The sequence below is a fragment of the Trichechus manatus genome, unplaced genomic scaffold, assembly GCF_000243295.1.
Source record: "Trichechus manatus latirostris isolate Lorelei unplaced genomic scaffold, TriManLat1.0 scaffold00090, whole genome shotgun sequence".
Lineage (NCBI taxonomy): Eukaryota > Metazoa > Chordata > Mammalia > Sirenia > Trichechidae > Trichechus > Trichechus manatus.
The window spans coordinates 5,171,500-5,189,496 of NW_004444026.1; the positions used below are offsets into that span (position 1 = coordinate 5,171,500).

A 17,997-nucleotide genomic window follows, 5' to 3' on the forward strand; every position below is an offset into this window, starting at 1 on the left:
GGTGGTTTGAGCCCATAGGATTCCAGCCTAGGAAACCCTGTGTGGCAGTTCTAAATATCTTGTGGGTTGCTATGAGTCAGAATCAATTCGACAGCACCTAATAACAACAACAGCCTAGTATCAAACAGAAAGTAGATATTTAATAATATTTATTGTCAAGGGAATTCTCTTCATTTCTTCTGTGTCCTAGAGGGATAATCACAGTCTTATTCTATAATGATCATAGTTCCAGGATAATGATCATGGTGTATTTCACTACCATGGCAATAGTTGTCTTGAATGTTAATTTCAATTGAAGTTTCATCAGGGATCAATTGCCCTCCCCCCCCACACACACACACAAAAAAGTTTTTCTGTGCCATTTTTAATCAGTAATGAGAAATGAGCAAGGTGTGATGTACTGAGATGTAACAGCCTAACAGAAATGTGTCTCTTTTTCCTAGGAGTCCAGAGGAAATGCAGGGGTGGATAAACAAAATTAATTGTGTTGCTGCTGTATTTTCTGCACCACCATTTCCAGCAGCCATTGGCTCTCAGAAGAAGTTTAGCCGCCCACTTCTGCCTGCCACTACGACAAAATTGTCTCAGGTAAGTCATTGTGTCTGTGCTTTGAGCTTGGAAAAAGTGCTTTGTAAAATAATCTTATTACTAATATATATATTTGAATAATACTTCACATTTGGAACAGAGAAGCCCTACCTTGGATGGGTGTGTTGTATGAAGCAGAATGCAGTATACTGGGTTTTACACTTCTTGTGGGAAGCTGGCACGATTGGTAGGACACATTCATTGACATTCACTGAATTTGTTTTCTGAAAGTTTTATTTACTAATCAATCAGTTGTATTTAACTGGTTCTTGTTTTTCTTCTTACTATCAGCTCATATTTTTAAATGACTGGCTAGTGTTAGGGAGAAATCCTGGCTTGGTTACAAGCTATTCATTCCTTCATTTATTCATGTAATTGAACATTTACCATGACCCAGGCTATATTTGGTGCTGGGAATATAAAAACATCCCCAGATATCCACTACTCACAGTACAGTGAGGAAGAGCCTTCCCTACCCCTCAGTGCAGAGCTAAGTGGACCATTGGGGTTTTCTAATCAAGACAGAGTATACCAGAACTCTGTTCAGCTTCCCTCCTGATGTCAGATTGATCGTTCCAAAGCCCAAATTTCATGTCTCGGTCCTACTTAAAACTCCATTTTGAGGACATTAGAACCTCTGAAGTGGCCAAAGTATATAACATGACACATAAACAGATTTAAACCTGGCTCGGTGCCTCTGTTGTCATTGACTAGTTCAAGTATTTTGGAAGCTACTTTAATGTCTGAATTTCTTGTTGATGCAACAATGCAATTAGATCATCCGACAATGATCAACCAGGTCTTGGTATTACCTGGCCCTTCTACACATCTCTGGTGTCATGATTATCAATGACACATTTATTTGACAAATATGCATTGTGTTCCTGCTGTGCATCAGAGACTATTTTAGGTTCCCGGGATACAAAGGTATGTGAAACTCAGACCCTCTCCTGAAGGAGTGTCAGATACAAATAAGCAAATAATTGTAATGCAGTTTGATTAGAGATACAGAAAGGATAAGTCCATAATGATATGGGGGGTACAGGCAAGGACCATCTAACCTGGCCTTGGAGGTGAAGGAAGAAGTGTGATATCTAATATGAAGCTTAAAGGATGAGCAGGATTAGGTGAGGGGTGGGAAGAGAGAGTAAAATGATCCAGCAGAGGAACGAAGGCCCAGAGGAGAGAACACAGGGATGCGGGAACCATACAGAAGTATCTAATGTGACTTGAGTTCAGAGTGTTGAGAAAAGCCAAAAAATGTTCCCGTGTGGAGGTAAGCAAGTGCCAAATCAGGAAAAGTCTGTTTGTCATGTATAGGGTTTTGCATGCTTCATTGTTCCCCAGCATTCTTAGGATATAGTTTAAGCAGGAACATAATATGATCTAGTTTGTGCTTTAAAGATTAGTTTCACTACAATGAGAAGAAAGTATTGGAAGAGGGTAACACTAGAAGCAGAAGGGCCAATTTTAGAAGCTCTTTTAGTAATCCAGAGGAGAAATAACTAAGTTAGTTTTAGAAGAGATAGATAGAAGTGGAAGTGCCTGAGAGATCCTGAGGGTGTAGAATGGATAGTTTTAGTGGCTGATTGAAGTGGAGGGATAGGGGTGTCTTCTAGGATTGGGCAGCTAGAGACTGTGCTCTCTAACCCAGCTTTTAGGACCTCATTGTCTCCTGGTTTCTCTCCTGCTACTTCTTCTTAGAGTCCTTTCCTGGAGCCTCTTCCTCTTTCTTAACTCCAAATGCTGCAGTGGCCCAGGGCTCAGTAGAACACCAAGACAGACACTGGAGAAACACTAACCTTTGAAACATTCGTTTAAAAAAATTAACTAGGTAAAGGAGGAAAAAAAAAACCCCAGGGAGAATGTTGTTGTGCCAAGAAAAAGGCAAAAAATTCAGGTAAAATTCTGACCAAAAAAAATCTGTCATCTTAAGTATCAGGAAGGCCATTAAGTAGCCTTGGTGAGAGCAGTTTTGATGGAGCGTCAGGAGCAGAAGACATGTTGGGCTTCTCTGCCAAGCAAAGGAAAGAAAGGTCGTGAGGAAGTGGAGGAAGGGAACGCGGACAACTCCTGCCATGAGTTTGTAAAAAAGAGAAAAGCTAGTAGTTAGAAGGGAGAAGACGTGGTCTGAGGAAAGATTTTTAAGTTTTAATTATTACTAAAAATAGAGAAAGTGAAGAAGACTTGAAGCACTTAAACTGATGAAGATCAAAGACTACAGCCTTCAGGATGGATTACACCTCAAAGAAAACAAAAATCCTCACAACTGGACCAGTAAGCAACATCATGATAAATGGAGAAAAGATTGATGTTATCTGGGATTTCATTTTACTTGGATCTGCAATCAACACCCCTGGAAGCAGCAGTCAGGAAATCAAATGATGCATTGGGCAAATCTGCTGCAGAAGACCTCTTTAAAGTGTTCAAAAACAAAGATGTCACATTAAGAATGAAAGTGTTCTGACTTAAGCCATGGTGTTTTCAGTGGCCTCATATGCATACTAAAGCTAGACAATGAATAAGGAAGACCGAAGAATTGACGCCTTTGAGTTAGGTGTTGGCAAAGAGTACTGAATATACCATGGACTGCCAGAAGAATGAACAAATCTGTCTTGGAAGAAGTACAGCCAGAATGCTCCTTGAAAGGGAGGATGGCGAGACTTTGTCTCACATACTTTAGACATGTTATCAGGAGGGAGAGGTCCCTGGAAAAGACAGTCGTGCTTGGTAAAGTACAAGGTCAGCGAAAAAGAGGGAAACCCTCAAGGAGATAGATTTACACAGTGGCTGCAACAATGGGCTCAAGCATAACAATGATCGTGAGGATGGTGCAGGACTGGCAGTGTTTCCTTCCATTGTATGTAGGGTTGCTATGAGTTGGAACCAACTGAATGGCACCTAACAACAATAACAACATGTATTGAATGCTTACTGTACAAGCATTACTATTGCTATGTAGTTCATATACTACTGAAAAAAATAGAAGGGACCAAGCTAGCTCAATTTCCAGGGCAAAATGGCATTGATTTTCAAGGATAATAAATATTCTAAGCAAAAGGGAAGGCTTTACCTCTTTTTTGACTGTTGGCTGACTTCTCTATCTACTTAATTAAATATGAACTCTTAAACAGATGCATTTCCCTGCTTTAAATTGGGGTACTTAACATAAACAATAAACCGCATACATAAAGGAAGGGAGGAAAATAATTGGAGACAGAAATTACCTTTCTGTAGTCCCCCCACCCCCCCCCCCCATTAATTTCATTAGGAGTTCTCCAGTTGTTATTATTTTTCATTAGATTAGTCTTTCTCACAATCACTCCTCCAACCAGGGGAGAAGATGAGTTGAAGCTAAGAGGAATGTTAATGACCGTGTTGTTATTATTTTTCATTAGATTAGTCTTTCTCACAATCACTCCTCCAACCAGGGGAGAAGATGAGTTGAAGCTAAGAGGAACGTTAATGACTGTGTCCTTCTTGAAAGCTTTATGTAGCTTAGGGCAACATAGGAGTTTTTTCTTATCCTTCCCTCACTATAGGATCTACAGTTCTGTTTACTTTCTAATTTGACAAATATACTGCTGATGTATTTATGTCTGGTCCATGAAGTAATAAGTCACTAGCACATGAAAAGGAATGTGTAGAATCCCAATGTGTGCTTTTGCTAGGAGGCCAGGCAAGCAAGCACTTATATCAAGATGGAAGCTCTTATTATAAGCAAATATCTTAAACTGGAACCAAAAATAGAATGCTTACATTTTTTATATTTTTCCTCATCTTGGACATAAATCCACAGAAATGGAAAAAATACATATGTAGCGTGATCAAAGTGATGAATTCAGGATTTTAAATAAGAAAGCAGTAACCAAAAAGAAGCATCCTCAAGGGACACAGAAGACAAGATGGCCAAGCTGTTTCAGGAATTTAATTTCTTTGAAAAGGAGTAAGAAGAACTCTCAAAAAAGTCATCTAGCTTTTGTGTGTCTCAGTTTTCCATCAGGAGAATGAGAAGATCATTTAGAATGTCTTTAAGTTTCTTTCTAGCACTAACTTGGTACTGTTTCTTTGCCCAGGTCATAATCTTAATGTTTGTTTACTAAAAATGAAAAGGATGTTTTGCCTTTGAGAGTAATAATGAGAATTTAGGAACAAACATGTAAACCCAAGCATATGATAAAGGATAGGTTAGAAAGAGGGAGGAGAGAGTTGCTTCATACACAGCCTGGTGCAGATGTGTGTGGTACCGTCTACTTCCTATAGGGACTCTTGGAGGCGGAGTCTGTGCTGAAGTCCTAGTGCACCTCCAGGGAATCCTGGAATATGTGTCTGGATGTGCCCGTGACTTCTCTAATACCTCACAGACTAGTCCTGATTATTTAGCCCAAGATTTCTCAACCTTGGCACTATTGACATTTTGGGCTGGATAATTCTTTGTTGTGTGAGACTATCCTGTGAATTGTAGAATGTGTAACATCATCTCCAGCTTCCATCCATTAGATGCCAGTAATAGCCCCCCATTTGTCTGACATCTGCAGGCATCGTCAGATGTCCTCTTGGGTCAAAATCCAGCCCCCTCCTTTTGAAATTATTATTGTTGGTTGCCATCAAGTCGATTCTGACTCCTGATGACTCCATGTGTACAGAGAACTGCTCCATAGGGTTTTCAAGGTCATGACCTTTCAAAATCAGATCGCCAGGCCTTACTTCTAAGGCATCCCTGGGGAGGTTTGAACAGCCAACCTTTCAGTTAGTAGTCGAGCACTTAACCATTTTACCACAGTGGTTCTGAATCTCTGAGACTCACCAATTTTCCTTTCTCCATAGTCCTAAAACCTGGCTGTGACTCCCCTGAATACCAGAACCACTTGGATAATTTCAATTTACAAAATAACTGTAGAATATTGCAAAGGCCCTCCTGGAAAAAAAGTTAAACAGTGTTAGCAAAAAAATTAAACGTTCAATTAAAAGACTCTTGGGTACTTTTAAAAAACAGATTTTTCATCACTGTCATTTGCTAGCTTTTCTTTAATTTGTTCTTGTCTTCTATCCAGAATATATTAGCCTTAATAATTAAAATTGATTATTGTCATTGCAGAAGGGTTCTTTCTGAACAACTCTGCCTTGTAGAGGAGTCACGTTCCTTGGTTGTTTTTCCTGGCAGTGTTGCCAGAGCACATATTTTTCTTCTGTTGGTGGTGGAGAGGCAAGTTTGAAAATGAAAGCTTTGTTTTTCCCTCTAGTGTAACGAAGTACACTAAAAGGAAATTTCTAGTAATTTCAAAGTTGGTCCCCTTCAAGATCTATTCAGGACCTTCCTTTCTACCCTCCAACGCAGCCATTTTCAAACTATGATGTACACAAGAATCATCTGGGGACAAGTGCACGTTTCCCAGCCCCAGCAGGTTGACCAGGTTCAGGCTAAGGCTCAAGAAAATATGTTTCTAATACACCCATGTGACCAGCATGCAAATGGTGGCAGATCAGACTTAGAGATACTCCACTTTAACATTCTACCTCCCTGGAATGGAGTCTCTGGGTGGTGCAAACAGTTAAGTACTCGACGACTAGCTCAAAGATTGACAGTTCGAACCCACTCAGAGATGCCTCAGAAGAAAGGCTTGGTGATCTGCTTCTGAAAGGTCACAGCCTTGAAATCCCTGTGGAGCACAGTTCTACTCTGCACACATGGGGTCACCATGAGTCAGAATTGACTCAACGGCAGCTAATAACAACCACCTCCCTTAGGTATTTCACCACCTCTCTGAAGACCTGTACCTGATGATATCACCCTTTCCTAATATCTAGTCCTGCTCCCTTCTTTGATCCCAACCATTCTCTTGGAAAAGTTTCACTCAATGGGTGAGCACTAAATGCTAAGTGTTAAGGGCCAGGCCTTGTGATAGACACTGATCTGAAACAAAGGAAAGTCCTGTGCCTGCTTCTCACGTACAAGTAACCCCCTCTTCACACTTGATCCTGTCATTTGACCAAAAAGGCAGTAGTGCTAAGGGCCAGACGAGGGCCAGACATTAAGAGCTGTGGGATTTCAGAGGAGGAAGTCATTCTTGTAGTTGCCTCCTCACTAGCCAGAGCCACACCTCCCCAACCCATCCAATTCCACACTTGTAGTCACAAAATCCTCATATTTACCTCCTAAATATCCTTCATATTCTACCCACACTTCCTGATTCAGGCTTTTGTCATCTTTTACCTAGATAACTGGTCTCCTGACTTTCATGATGACTCACCTTATCAGTGGGAAATGTCTACAAACCATCAATTACCACGCCTCATGCTGTCTGTCCTCTCTGCTCAGCACTGTACTAGACACTGAATGATTCCGGGAGTGGAGATGAGAGACATTTTTCTGCCTTCAAAAAGCTTATAATCTAGTAAAGAAAGTAAAATTCACACATAGGACAGAGTATATTATGTAGTAATCGTGTGGTATAGACACTTAATTGATGCAGTGTTGCAGAAGAGGACAAGATAGTGAGATCTGGAGTAACATTAGATTTTTTTGGGATTTGGAGTAAGGACGGTGGGCCTGAGTAAAGCCTGCATGTTTGAGAGCCAAGGGAGAGAAGATAGGATGGATATTATGAAGAGCTTTGAAAGCTGTGTTCAGCATGGATATGTTAATAAATAGAATGTTTTCAAGCTTATTTTTTCAGTGATCCTTTGGTCTTGAGAAGGTTTTTCAAAAGTGAGTTTATGACTAGGAGTTGGGAGAATAGGGTTGTTGCCCCACTCCATCTTTTTTTTAAAAAAAAAACAATTGTGTTTTAGGTGAAAGTTTACAGCTCAAGTTAATTTCTCATACAAAAATTTATATCCATCTTGTTATGTGACATTAGTTGCAATCCCTACAATGTGACAGCACACTCCCCACTTCCACCCCAGGCTTCTTGTGTCCATTCAGCCAATTCCTGTCCCTTCCTGCCTTTTCATCCTTCTTCCTGACAGGAGCCGCCCGACTGGTTTCATGTATCTGACTGAACTAAGAAGCACACTCCTCACAAGCACCACTTTATGTTTTATAGTCCAGTTTAATCTTTGTCTGAAGAGTGGGCTTCGGGAATGGTTTTAGTTCTGGGTTAACGGGGTGTCTGGGGGTCATAGCTTCGGGGGTTTCTCCAGTCTCAGTCAGACCATTAAGTCTGGTCTTTTTACATGAATTTGAGTTCTGCACCCCACTTTTCTCCTGCTCCATCAGGGACTCTTTCTTGTGTTCCCTGTCAGGGCGGTCACTGGTGGTAGCCAGGCACCATCTAGTTCTTCTGGTCTCAGGCTGATGGAGTCTCTGGTTTATGTGGCCCTTTCTGTCTCTTAGGCTAATAATTTCCTTGTGTCTTTGGTGTTCTTCATTCTCCTTTGCTCCAAAGTGGGTTGGGACCAGTTGATGCATCTTAGATGGCTGCTCACAAGCTTTTAAAATTCTAGACGCCATTCACCAAAGTGGGATGCAGAACATTTTTTTAATAAACTTTGTTAATGCCAGTTGAACTAAATATCCCCCAAAACCATAATCCCCATGCCCCAGCCCCAGCTACTCTGTGCCTCAGTGTTTGGTTGTATTCAGGAAACTTGTTAGCTTTTGCTTTGGTCCAGTTGTGCTGACTTCCCCTATATTGTGTGTTGTCCTTCCCTTCACCTAAGATGATTCTTGTCTACTATCTAGTTAGTGAATTCCCCTTTCCCTGCCTCCCCATCCTCATAACTATGAAAGAATGTTTTCTGCTGTGCTTAAACCTTTTCTTGAGTTCTTATGGTAGTGGTCTCATACGATATTTGTCCTTTTGTGACTGACTAATTTCACTCAGCATAGTGCCCTCTAGATTCATCCATGTTGTGAGGTGTTTCACAGATTCATCAGTGTTCTTTATTGTTGCGTAGTATTGCATTGTGTGTACGTACCATAATTTGTTTATCCATTTGTCTGTTGATAGGCACCTAGGTTGTTCTCCATCTTTTTGCTATTGTAAACAGTGCTGCAGTGAACATGGGTGTGCATGTATCTATTTGTGTGATGGCTCTTATTTTTCGAGGATATATTCCAAGGACTGGGATTGCTGGATCATGTGGTACTTCTATTTCTAGCTTTTTAAGGAAGTGCCAAATCATTTTCCAAAGTGGTTTTACCATTTCACATTCCCACCAGCAGTACATAAGTGTTCCAGTCTCTCCACAACCTCTCCAACATTATTTTGCCCCACTCCATCTTTATCTCTCTGGCTTAGAGCAAGTCACTTGAACTTTATGCATCTTCATTCCCTTTAAATGAAGAGGCTAGAAGGAGTGGTGACTGTATTCTCTTTCACCTTAGAATTCCTAGGATTCTATGTTCCGCAGTTAAAAAGGAGAGATTTTTGGCAGGGACCAGGGATTTTCCATGTCTGTGTTCCTAGCACCCAACACAGTGCGTGACAAAGAGTAGGGGCTGAATGAGGGTCTGTGGATGGAGGGATATGCCCCCTCCCTTGTTTTCTGCCATCTTTCACTAGGCTTTGCTCTTCCTCCTTCCCTCTCTCAACTTTCTACTTGTAGTGTCTTCATCTTTGTTTATTTCCCAAAGTTTTTCTTTCATCCTTCTCTCCCTTTAAGTAATAGCTAATTCTTATACTTGATATAAAAGGCTAAAGAGCTAATTTCTGCATCAGGGCGGGAGGGTTGATTTCTTGCTCGCCCTTGATGCACTGCAAGATCTTGGTCAGCCAAGTTGCCCATTCTCATTGCCTCATCAATTAAGTAAACTTTCTTCTTAGAGAGGACTTTAGGATTTGGTATTTTAAAGGAAAATATGAAGTTTTTCTCCAAATTGAAGTACTTGCTGTGAGTCGATTCTGACTCATAGCAACTCTATAGGACAGAGTAGAACTGCCCCATAGGGTTTCCAAGGAGTGGCTGGTGGATTTGAACTGCCAACCTTATGGTTAGCAGCTTAAATCTTTAGTGGTATCTGCAACTTGCTTTTAAAACAAAATTTCATTATACACATTATCAAAAGTTTTACCAGTGTACATCTATTGACATACAACCACAATTTTTCTTGCATCTCACATTTTAATGCCTATTACAACAATTTTAATGAATTTTTACCAGTCCCTACCTTTGTTTCGTTTCTTTCTGTAAATGTTGTTAGATGTATTTCTCTGCCTTCTCTGAAATCCCTTGTGTTACTGTTGTCTCATAACAGCAACACGTATGCTCCCTGTAAAGAGTTGTAAGAGCAAAGACAAAAAGGAGAAAAACAGTAGGATTCCTACTTTGACATTCTTCATTATGTCTACTACAAATTTGATTGTCCTGATTCAAGAATGCCACATGTCTCCATGGCAGCTGCCTCTCTTGCTCCCTTTTTGCCATCAGTTTGTGTCAGGGAAGTCTGTGTATTTCATTTACCCTGGGATTCTTACCTTGTAGTAATTTGTATGCCCTCCTTATCTGTGCCCATAAGAGCCACCTGGTATCATTTTTATTTTGCTGGTCGAAATGGACAGGTTTTAGAAGATGTGATGTAAAAATCCTTTTACTTTGAGATTACTTCCTTGACCCTTACTTCATGAAGGCAGTGGAGCAGAAATGAAGCATTGCACATTGAACACACTTCTTTGGTGTCTTCATGAAATCTAACCTAAATGACTAACCCTTAATTCTGCTATAGAAATAGGCTTATAAAACATAGTTTAATAACAGTGAGTAAACCCTAGTAAAGTGCATAACATAATATACATTTCTGTATTGGGAGGAAAGTAGCAAATATAATATGCTGTTTATATTGTTGTTCTGGTCTGTTTTTCTCATTAAGATAAGTAGTTCAAATTTGTTTAAAAAAAATAAAAAGACGTTTAAATATTCACGGTTGGAAAGCCTAAATCTAAAGCTTTTGTAATAAGCAAACACCTAAAAGAAGATTTATACCAGGCCAAAGTTCAAACCTCAGAGACATTCATAATTTCTTTAATCAAATTATCTAAAATCATATTAGAAAAAAGGTCATGTTTGCATTATAATCATTTGATTAACTACAAAAGAAAATTCATTTTCTTGAAATGCACTATGAGTAACTGCTACAAATCTATTTTAAAAAGACAAACAACACGAGAAAAATGAGTCCAGCGTTTCAACAGCCAGCTCACAGAAGAGGAAGCCCAGTAAACACATGAAAACAATGTGCTCATCCTCACTTGTAATCATAGAAACCCAAACTGAAATCATAGTGGTGTACCATTTCATACTCATGAAATTAGCAAAAATTTACAAGTGTAATAATACTAAATTTCAGCAAGGATGTAGAACAATGAGAACTTTCAAAACTCCTATGGAAATGTTAACTGGTACAGCCACTTTGGAAAACAATTTAATATCGTTTTTAAAAATGTGCGTATTCTTATACCCACAAATTCCACTTCTAGATAATATACTATAGAAAAATTCTTCTACATATTCACTAAGAGACGTGAATAGGAATGTTCATTGCGCATCATTTTTAAAGCCAAAAAAACCTGGAAATGACCTAAATATTCTTCAGCAGAATTGTAGCATGTCCAACAATGGGATGCTACCATATAGTTAAAAGGAAGGAACTAGAGCCTTCAGTATGGAATCAGTATGGATTACACTTCAACATAAAGAAAACAAAAATCCTCACAGCTAGACCAATAAGCAACATCCTGATAAACAGAGAAAAGATTGAAGTTGTCAAGGTTTTCATTTTACTTGGATCCACAATCAATATCTATGGAAGCAGCAGTCAGGAAATGAAAAGACACATTGCGTTGGGCAAATCTGCTGCAAAAGACCTCTTTAAAGTGTTGAAAAGCAAAGATGTCACCTCGAAGACCAAGGTACTCCTGACCCAAGCCATGGTATTTTCAATCACCTCATGTGCATGCAAAAGCTGGACAATAAATAAAGAAGACCAAAGAAGAATTGACATCTTTGAATTGTGGTATTGGCGAGGAATATTGAATATACCATGGACTGCCAAATGAATGAACGAATCTATCTTGGAAGAAGTACAACCAGAGTGCTCCTTAGGAGCAAAGATAGCAAGACTACGTCTTACATACTTTGGGCATGTTGTCAGAAGGGATCAGAACTTGGAGAAGGACATCTTGCTTGGTAAGTAAAAGGTCAGCAAAAAAGGGGGAGAACCTCAGTGAGATGGATTGACACAGTGGCTGCAACAGTGGGCTCAAGCATAACAACAATTGTGAGCATGGTGCAGGCCCATATGTAGTTCATAGGGTCTCTGTGAGTCGGAATCAACTCAATGGCACCTAACAACAACAAGAAGAGCGCATATGTGGATAAATCATACAAACATGTTGAGTGAAAAAACAAGTTACAGAAGAAAACCTATAGGCATGGCTATCTATGCTATTTTTGTTTCTTAAACACTTTGGTGCGTGGGTGTTTTATATATTATTTAATATAACTTATTTTTTATACCTGAAACATTTTGTTAAAAAAAAAATTGTCCTGTGTTTGTTTTTCCAAATGGTCTAGTCACCAAACATCTTTTCCCCAAAAAATTACAACATGCCTAAAGTAATACATGTTGCATAAAAACGCAAAGGAAAATTACTTTGAAAGAAACAAAAGCTACTGAAATCATCTATAGGCTCATTGGGGGAGAAAAAAAAATATGAATAAGAAGTAAATAAAAGCTACACAAAGCATTTTTCATTGAATTTCAGGTTATCAGTATTCGAAGAAGTTTAGAGATGTAGAACCCTTTCTAAAATCTCAAAATAGTTTTCATTTTTTTCCCATGCTTTTTCTGGGAGTTCCTTGGGGTTTTTGTTTTGTTTTGCTTCAGTTAGTTGATATTTAAAAACTAAGCCTATCATCATTCATTCATTCCAGATATTCCTCCCACCTCTCGTTCATTTTTCAGCTCATATACTATGCTTTTTACTGTTCGCTGTTCTCTTCTATTTTCGTGGCTTTAGACTTGGTATTTCTTTTTCCTTGTTTAACTTTTAAGATGTTTGAGTTACAGTAAAAGTTCCTAAGATATCTATTGTTTGTTACTTGTAATTTCTGGATATCTTTTGTTTTTAATTAAGCTGATGTTATATAATCTTAATTTATTATCCATATTCATTTTCTTGTAGTCTTTTTAATTATACCCCTCATTCTACGGTATAATTTTTGTATTCCGAAATTATGTTGATGTTACACAAAATGTATACATCACCTGGTTTAATGAATCCATCTTCATTTGCGTTCACCTATTTATTTCTTATTATATGTGTAAATTTGTGGTCAGTAAGAATGTAGATAATATGCATGTGACAGCAGAATAGTAAGCAGTCATACAATTTAAGAATGCAAGAGAATTCTAATTTCTCTGTTTCAAGAATGTTTTAAAAATGCTACCAGAAGGTTTGACTATATATCTGTTTAGGTAACTACTGTGGGGATATAGATGATACCCCTATAGTGGAAATCCTTTGACATAGGATCAGCCACGTTGCATTGGTGCATGGTGCCTAATAACTCTGCTCAGGCAATAATTGCTCAGTGTATTTTAACTGGAGGAGCTCTGGTGGCACAGGAGTTAAAACACTCGGTTGCTACCTGAAAGGTTGGTGGTTAGAACACACCAGCTATTCTCTGGGAGAAAGGTGTGGCAGCCTGCTTCCATAAAGATTACAGCCTTGAAAACCCTCTGGGGGCAGTTCTACCTTCTCCTATAAGGTCGCTATGAGTTGGAATCGACTCGACAGCAATAGGTTTGGTTTTTGATTTTGTGGTATATTTTAACTGAGTAACTACCTTGGGTCAGTAAAGCTAAAGGAAGTAAGAACTTTTGCTACTTTGGAGGGGAAAAGTAGGAATAGGTTCATTTTTTTAAGAATATTATCGGATAGGTTTCAGAGAAGAATTATTTCTTAGCATTGCTTGTCTCAAAAAGGAAAAATATACAAATAGATTCTGCATTTGTTGTGATGGACAGGAGGAAAGTGACAACATTTCTGGGTGGACATGAAATGGAGAACCCAGGTTGTGTGGTTCTCCAGCAAGGGGCTTAACTGTTCATCTGGTGCCTTGACTGTTGGGGTACCTCTTAGGAGGTCGGGTCTGAAGCTTGGTGACAATTATACCCAATAAAAGGCTCTGAAGGCATTTGGTGTTATGAAAAGGGGCCTGGGTAGGGAGGCTGGCCTTGATTGCTACCCTGGGAAGGAATAAGTGAACACTGGCATGAGAAAGTTGATAAGATGTGGCACCATAAGCACAGTGGAGTATTTTGATGAATTAAAGTCATTCATCATAAGGAATTTTTTTAAGTACTCTACTTTTTTTTTATTGATTTATTTCCCGGACATTAAATGGCCTAACAATTTCCTGCAGGAGGAACAGTTGAAATCTCATGAAAGCAAGCTGAAGCAGATCACCACCGAGCTGGCCGAGCATCGCTCATATCCCCCTGACAAGAAAGTTAAAGCCAAGGAGATCGATGAATACAAACTGAAAGACCACTATCTGGAGTTTGAGGTATGTTGAACCAAATGATAATAAATGCATAGAATTGAGTTATGCTTTGCCCATGAGGCAGTTTTTATTTTAACTTATTTATTTATTAATTATGGTTACTATCACTGGAAGCGTGTCTTGCCCCTGGCTCTGACTTGGGAACTCCTAGCATGATCTAGGTCTTGGTGGCCCATCGTGTTCATGCTTCTACTGAAGTGCCAAATAAGCATCATAGAGTACCTGTCAGTTTATGGACTTAGAAGTACATACTCTGCCTGGTAGGAAGAGTGTATGCTTGCTGGGCTTCGGGGGCTAGACGGACATGCCAGTGTGGGCAACTGCTTTCTGTGTCCTTGTGTGCCCCTTCCAGGAGAAAATCAGCTACAGGGTGATTGTGAAGCATCAACTTTTTTTTTTTTTAATCTCAGAAAAAAGTTTATTAGCATGATTAATAACATTTTCTTGAATAATGGCAGGGAAAGAATTTGTAAACAGGGAAAACTCTCCGTGGTGATACCTCATAACCAGTATTTGGAATTGTACGGACAGCTTTATTGCCAGTCTTTGTTTCATTGTAAACAATCCATGTATTGGTTCCCTGTGAAGTCATGACTATTGCTTTGTCTGGGAATGAGTCCCTACTGCAATTAAGTATAAAAAATATCTTCCATCATAATTGGAGTGTGACCTACATTGCTGAGTAGAAAGGTGATAAATATCCTCGAAGACTTGGGGTTTTGTTTTTTTTAAAAAACATTCCTTTTACACACTACAAAGAAATAATTAGTATTTTGGCTTTTTAAATTCCTACATGATACTTAGAATGGCAGTCCCCAAAGGCCCTCCCTTCACATAATTGCCAACACAGACGTCTTCTGGAGGGTGCATTTTTTGGGCAGACTCTGAAGACTTCAGACTCCATGTGTTTATACTGATTTGAGAACAAAGACGGCATCATCCAGAGCATAGTAGTCATTGTGCATGTCACCTTCACACAGGTACAACAATCTGGCGAAAGCTTTAATAACAAAGCCAGCTTTTCTGAAAACTTCCGGCAGACTATTCACTTGTTTTTCCCAATTCTGTCCTTTGATTTCCAAAATTTTTGATGGTTTCTCTCACTTGCCACCTATGTTTTCCACATAGGGATGAAAAGGCAGGACCAAGGCGAGGATGACCCTCCCTCTAGTTGGCTCCAAGACACTTCTGGTATCTTTTAACAAAGTCAGGGGCTGATCGCAGCAGTCCGGCAAATTCAAAAAGCTGGTGACATCATGGAGCCCTGGTAGCACAGTGGTTAAGAGCTCAGCTGCTAACCAAAAGGTTGGCAGTTGAAATCCACCAGCTGCTCCTTGGAAACCCTACGGGACAGTTCTACTCTGTCCTATAGGGTTGCTATGAGTCAGAATCGACTTGATGGCAAAAGGTTTTGATGACATTGTACTGTCATACTGGAACCCTGTATTCTGCCTTTCATTTTTATCAAGTACTCAGCGTTTCTTTTTCTGAAGCTGCCATATCATAGTTTCATATAGCTCAGTGGCATAAATTTCTTCAAAATGAGGGCTCATGATTTTTGTGACTTCTCCATCTCCAGCACCTGAATTAAGAAGTCTGTGGGTTTTCCAGTCTGGATTAATTTTAAGCAGTCTCTGAAATTGATCTGGTGAAAACAGAAACGTTTATCCTCTTCCTAGCAACCCTTTGATAGATGTTCTAGACATAAACAAGCTAAAAACAGATGACACAAAAGAATGATATGATTGGATAAATAGCCAGCCCAATTTCTCAGTGCTGTTGTTTAAGAAGATCTGTGTTCCATGATTAAGGTAACTGATCAAAGACAGCCTGGAGTGATTCACATAGTCTCTCTCTGTTGCGCACATACCACTGGTGGTTCTCCTTCCTGCTGCCCCCAGCTGCCGCCAGCCGCCTGGGCTGCTCATCATGTTCACGTACGGGGAGTGGGTGAGCAGCATCCACATCCTCAGCGCCAGCCGCACGGATGCCAGGCTCAGGCACAGCCAGCCTGCGAAGCATCTTAGCGGGGACCATGGCCGCTGGCTCCGCTCACCACAGCAGGGGCTAGGAGGAGGAGGTGCCACCGGGGCTCGGGCCATCGTGCTCAACTTGCCCATCCAGCCCCCAAGCATCAACTTTGTCCTGTACATTCTTGCTGTTGTTAGGTGACAGTGATGCATTCTTACTGCTTGTGCCCATCAGAAGGGGATTGATAAATTGTGGCACATCCATATACTATAGCAAGTGTGGCTACTTAAAAGAATGAGAAGGATCTATATGCTCTGGCATAGAAAGGTAGGAAATTTAAAAGCAAGGTGAAAGTTATAGTAGGAGTCCCTTCATGATGCCTACAGTTAAGGGGTCAGCTACTAGCTGAAAAGTTGGTGGTTTGAACTCATTCAGAGGTACCTCGGAAGACAGGCCTGGCGATCTGCTTCCCAAAGGTCATAGCCTTGAAAACCCTATGGAGCAGTTCTACTCTGCACACATAGGGTTTCCATGAGTTGGAATCAACTTGATGGCAACTAATAATAACAACTGTTACCTTGGACTAGGTTTTCTCCCAAATAGACACTGTCGGTGTTGTGTAGGATCCTCTGATTCTTCCCCTTTGAGCATTTGAAGTGTCTTTTTTTTTTTTTTTTTTAAGTAGGCAGCATGTAGTCCAAAGCTGAAGGAATTATTTGTTAATTTTTCAATAATTTCTCTTTCTGATGGGTATGTGGAATCCATACTTCACCGTTCTTTCTCATCGTAGCTCTAGTCCTTTTTACTTCCCATTATTCTTCTCCTTTATTCCCATCTCACCATCTTGTTTCTTCCTCAGCCTTCAAAACTGAGAACCATGTGAGAAACCCGTTCCCCAAGATCTAATCACAGGCCAAATCCCAGCCATGGGCCTCTGCAGTGTGTCTCACACCTGTCCCTTCCTTACTGTGGGCATTCCTTTTGCCACTTCTCTGCTGAATCCTGATCTTCTCATCTCTCACCTGAACCTGGCAGTTGACTCCCTCCTTTCTTCAATCCATCCTACTTAATTCTGCCAATTATTTTTCTAAAGATCAACCCAGATTATGGCATTTCTCTCTTCAAGAGCTGTCCTTGATTTTCTCCTGCCCCCAACCCCAACCCCTCCATCTACCTTCAGAATAAAGTCCCACTCCTTAATCTAAGAGCATTTGGCCTTCATCTGTCTTTCTAGCCAATCTCCATGTACTTCAGTCACATTTCTGCTTTTATACCTTTGTCCATCTAGTTTGTTCTGCTCCAGATGCTCTTCCCCTCATCTGCATTTCTGAAAGTCCTATTCATATTTTAAGGTGCAGCCCAAATCCCTCCTGTGAAAGCTTGCTGTAAACCTGTTGGCTGGGATTAATCTGTTACAGTACTTGCCACAATGTGTTTTATGTTAAAATTATTTCACTATTATCTTTGAATCTTTAGTAGATTCTATAACATCCCTCCCCAAACAAGATTGTGAGCCCTTGGAGAGCAGGGTCTTCATCAGTCCATTTCTAGCCTTTGGTCTACACATGCCTGTTGAAAGTGAGTAAGATTTCTTGGACGCTTCAAAAAGTGTCTTTCTGTTATAAAATGTGGCATTTGATTGAAAAGATGATGCTTCCATTGCAGATTCATATACTAGCTTTCTTCATGGTCACGTAGGTCTGTGCTCTAGGAATAGATGACCATACCAAGAGAAATCTTACTTTTGGAAAAGGGAAAATTTGTTAGAGAAAGCACTGCCTTACAAGCAAAAGACTTGGGGAATGAAAATATATAAAGTAGTTCATCTTTCCCCAGGTTTGTTCATTTGGGCAAATGGGAGTTCTCAAAAAGCAATCATAATTCTTCACACTTTTGGAGTGGATTTCAGCCATAGGCCGTTTGCTTTCA

The 17,997-nt window shown here is 39.9% G+C and overlaps 1 protein-coding gene and 1 pseudogene across 1 annotated transcript in view; one reads left to right on the plus strand and one right to left on the minus strand.

The window, feature by feature from the left end:
- PSD3 (pleckstrin and Sec7 domain containing 3) overlaps nucleotides 1-17,997 on the plus strand; it is a 573,181-nt gene that overhangs the window by 532,990 nt on the left and 22,194 nt on the right. Inside the window, exons 14-15 of the mRNA XM_012557204.2 lie at nucleotides 444-588; nucleotides 13,957-14,100. Of these exons, the coding sequence (XP_012412658.2) occupies nucleotides 444-588; nucleotides 13,957-14,100 (289 nt within the window). The remainder of the gene's footprint in view (nucleotides 1-443; nucleotides 589-13,956; nucleotides 14,101-17,997) is intronic.
- On the minus strand, nucleotides 14,127-16,458 carry LOC105756595 (methyltransferase-like protein 9; annotated as a pseudogene).